This window comes from Austrofundulus limnaeus, unplaced genomic scaffold, assembly GCF_001266775.1.
Source record: "Austrofundulus limnaeus strain Quisiro unplaced genomic scaffold, Austrofundulus_limnaeus-1.0 Scaffold195, whole genome shotgun sequence".
In the NCBI taxonomy this organism is placed as follows: Eukaryota; Metazoa; Chordata; class Actinopteri; order Cyprinodontiformes; family Rivulidae; genus Austrofundulus; species Austrofundulus limnaeus.
In genome coordinates this window covers 910,621-912,033 of record NW_013952597.1, presented here as the reverse complement: position 1 = coordinate 912,033, position 1,413 = coordinate 910,621, and the positions used below count along the sequence as shown (strand labels likewise).

General features: G+C 36.7%; 1 protein-coding gene across 1 annotated transcript in view; it reads left to right on the top strand.

Annotated features, from left to right (window-relative positions):
• The window catches only part of LOC106524673 (xenotropic and polytropic retrovirus receptor 1 homolog), a gene marked incomplete in the record, with an annotated part of 79,454 nt that overhangs the window by 72,800 nt on the left and 5,241 nt on the right, over positions 1 to 1,413 (top strand). The window contains 1 exon segment of the mRNA XM_014018574.1: positions 679 to 900. Coding sequence (XP_013874028.1) covers positions 679 to 900 — 222 coding nt within the window.

Here is a 1,413-nt window from a genome sequence, read left to right as displayed (position 1 = left end):
CTCAAGTAAAGTACAGATAACCAAAATTTCTACTTAAGTACAGTAAGAAAGTATTTGTACTTAGTTACTTTACAACCCTAAAGCCACAAAGTCCACAAAATTATATAAAACTTCCAAAAAACAAAAGCTGCTTCTGCAGTTGTGTTGTTTGACCACAATGACTCCACACATCACTTTGTGTCCTTCAGGAGCTCTAAATGGAAATTCAAACTCTGATTTTTATGTAGTTTGTAGAAAACTGCATGTTTTGGTYTCGTTTACAAAGACATTTAGAATTTTGATGGATCACATAACATATACTATCAAATTATACAGTTATTTGACAAACCAAAGTATTTTTCATATGACCTGTTTAGTCTTAAAGATAACAAAGCCTAACTTGATAYCACAAAATCTTTTGCAATATGTTCTATTATTTGTATGTTAAAGTCAACTAACTGTGGCAGCCATCTAGTATCAGATTTACTCCAAAAGGTTCAGCTTTCTGAAAGTTTTTATAAACTCTGTCTGCTGGACACAGGCAGCATCACTTTTTGGCAGCGGGTGTTTAATTATGATATAAATATTTCTATACTGCAGATGTGTATTTAGTATTAATGATTAAATTGTAATAATGCTGTTAAAACTGTATGTTTCAGGTTAGAGTAAGTTATTAACAGTGGAGTTTATCCTTTTCAGGCGTTTTGTGTGGAACTTTTTCCGTCTGGAGAACGAGCACCTGAATAACTGTGGTGAGTTCAGGGCTGTCAGAGACATCAGTGTGGCGCCGCTCAAYGCTGACGACCAGACGCTGCTGGAGCAGATGATGGACCAGGAGGACGGAGTGAGGAACCGGCAGGGCAAGAAAACCTGGAAAAGGAGCTACAGTATGAGTCTGCGCAGACCTCGACTGGCCTCACAGTCAGTATTCATTTTGGATAGAACACCCTGCTTATACAACCCCTGGTAAAAAGTATGGAATCACCTGCCTCGAAGGATGTGCATTCAGTTTTATTTTGTAGAAAAAAAGCAGACATGACACGAAACTAAAGTCATTTCAAATGGCAACTTTCTGGCTTTAAGAAACACTAAAAGAAATGAAGAAAAAAGTTGTGGCAGTCAGTAATGGTTACTTTGTTTGACCAAGCAGAAAAAAAACATATGGAATCAGTCAATTTGTTGAATATGTAAGAACAGCCATCTCCCCAGTGCCTTTACCTGACCTGCATATTAAAAGAATGAATGGATGTTAAATTTAGGATGCACTAGTCCAGCTGTTTCAGTTTATATACATATATCAAGGCTGCACAAAGCTTTTCCCCAAAATGAAAATCTATCTGAGGGCTGCGGCCAAATGTAATAAGAAGTATTTGTATTTCATGAATTATATTAAGTACAGTCCTTTGATTTTAATGATTCTGTCCTGCTGGAGTG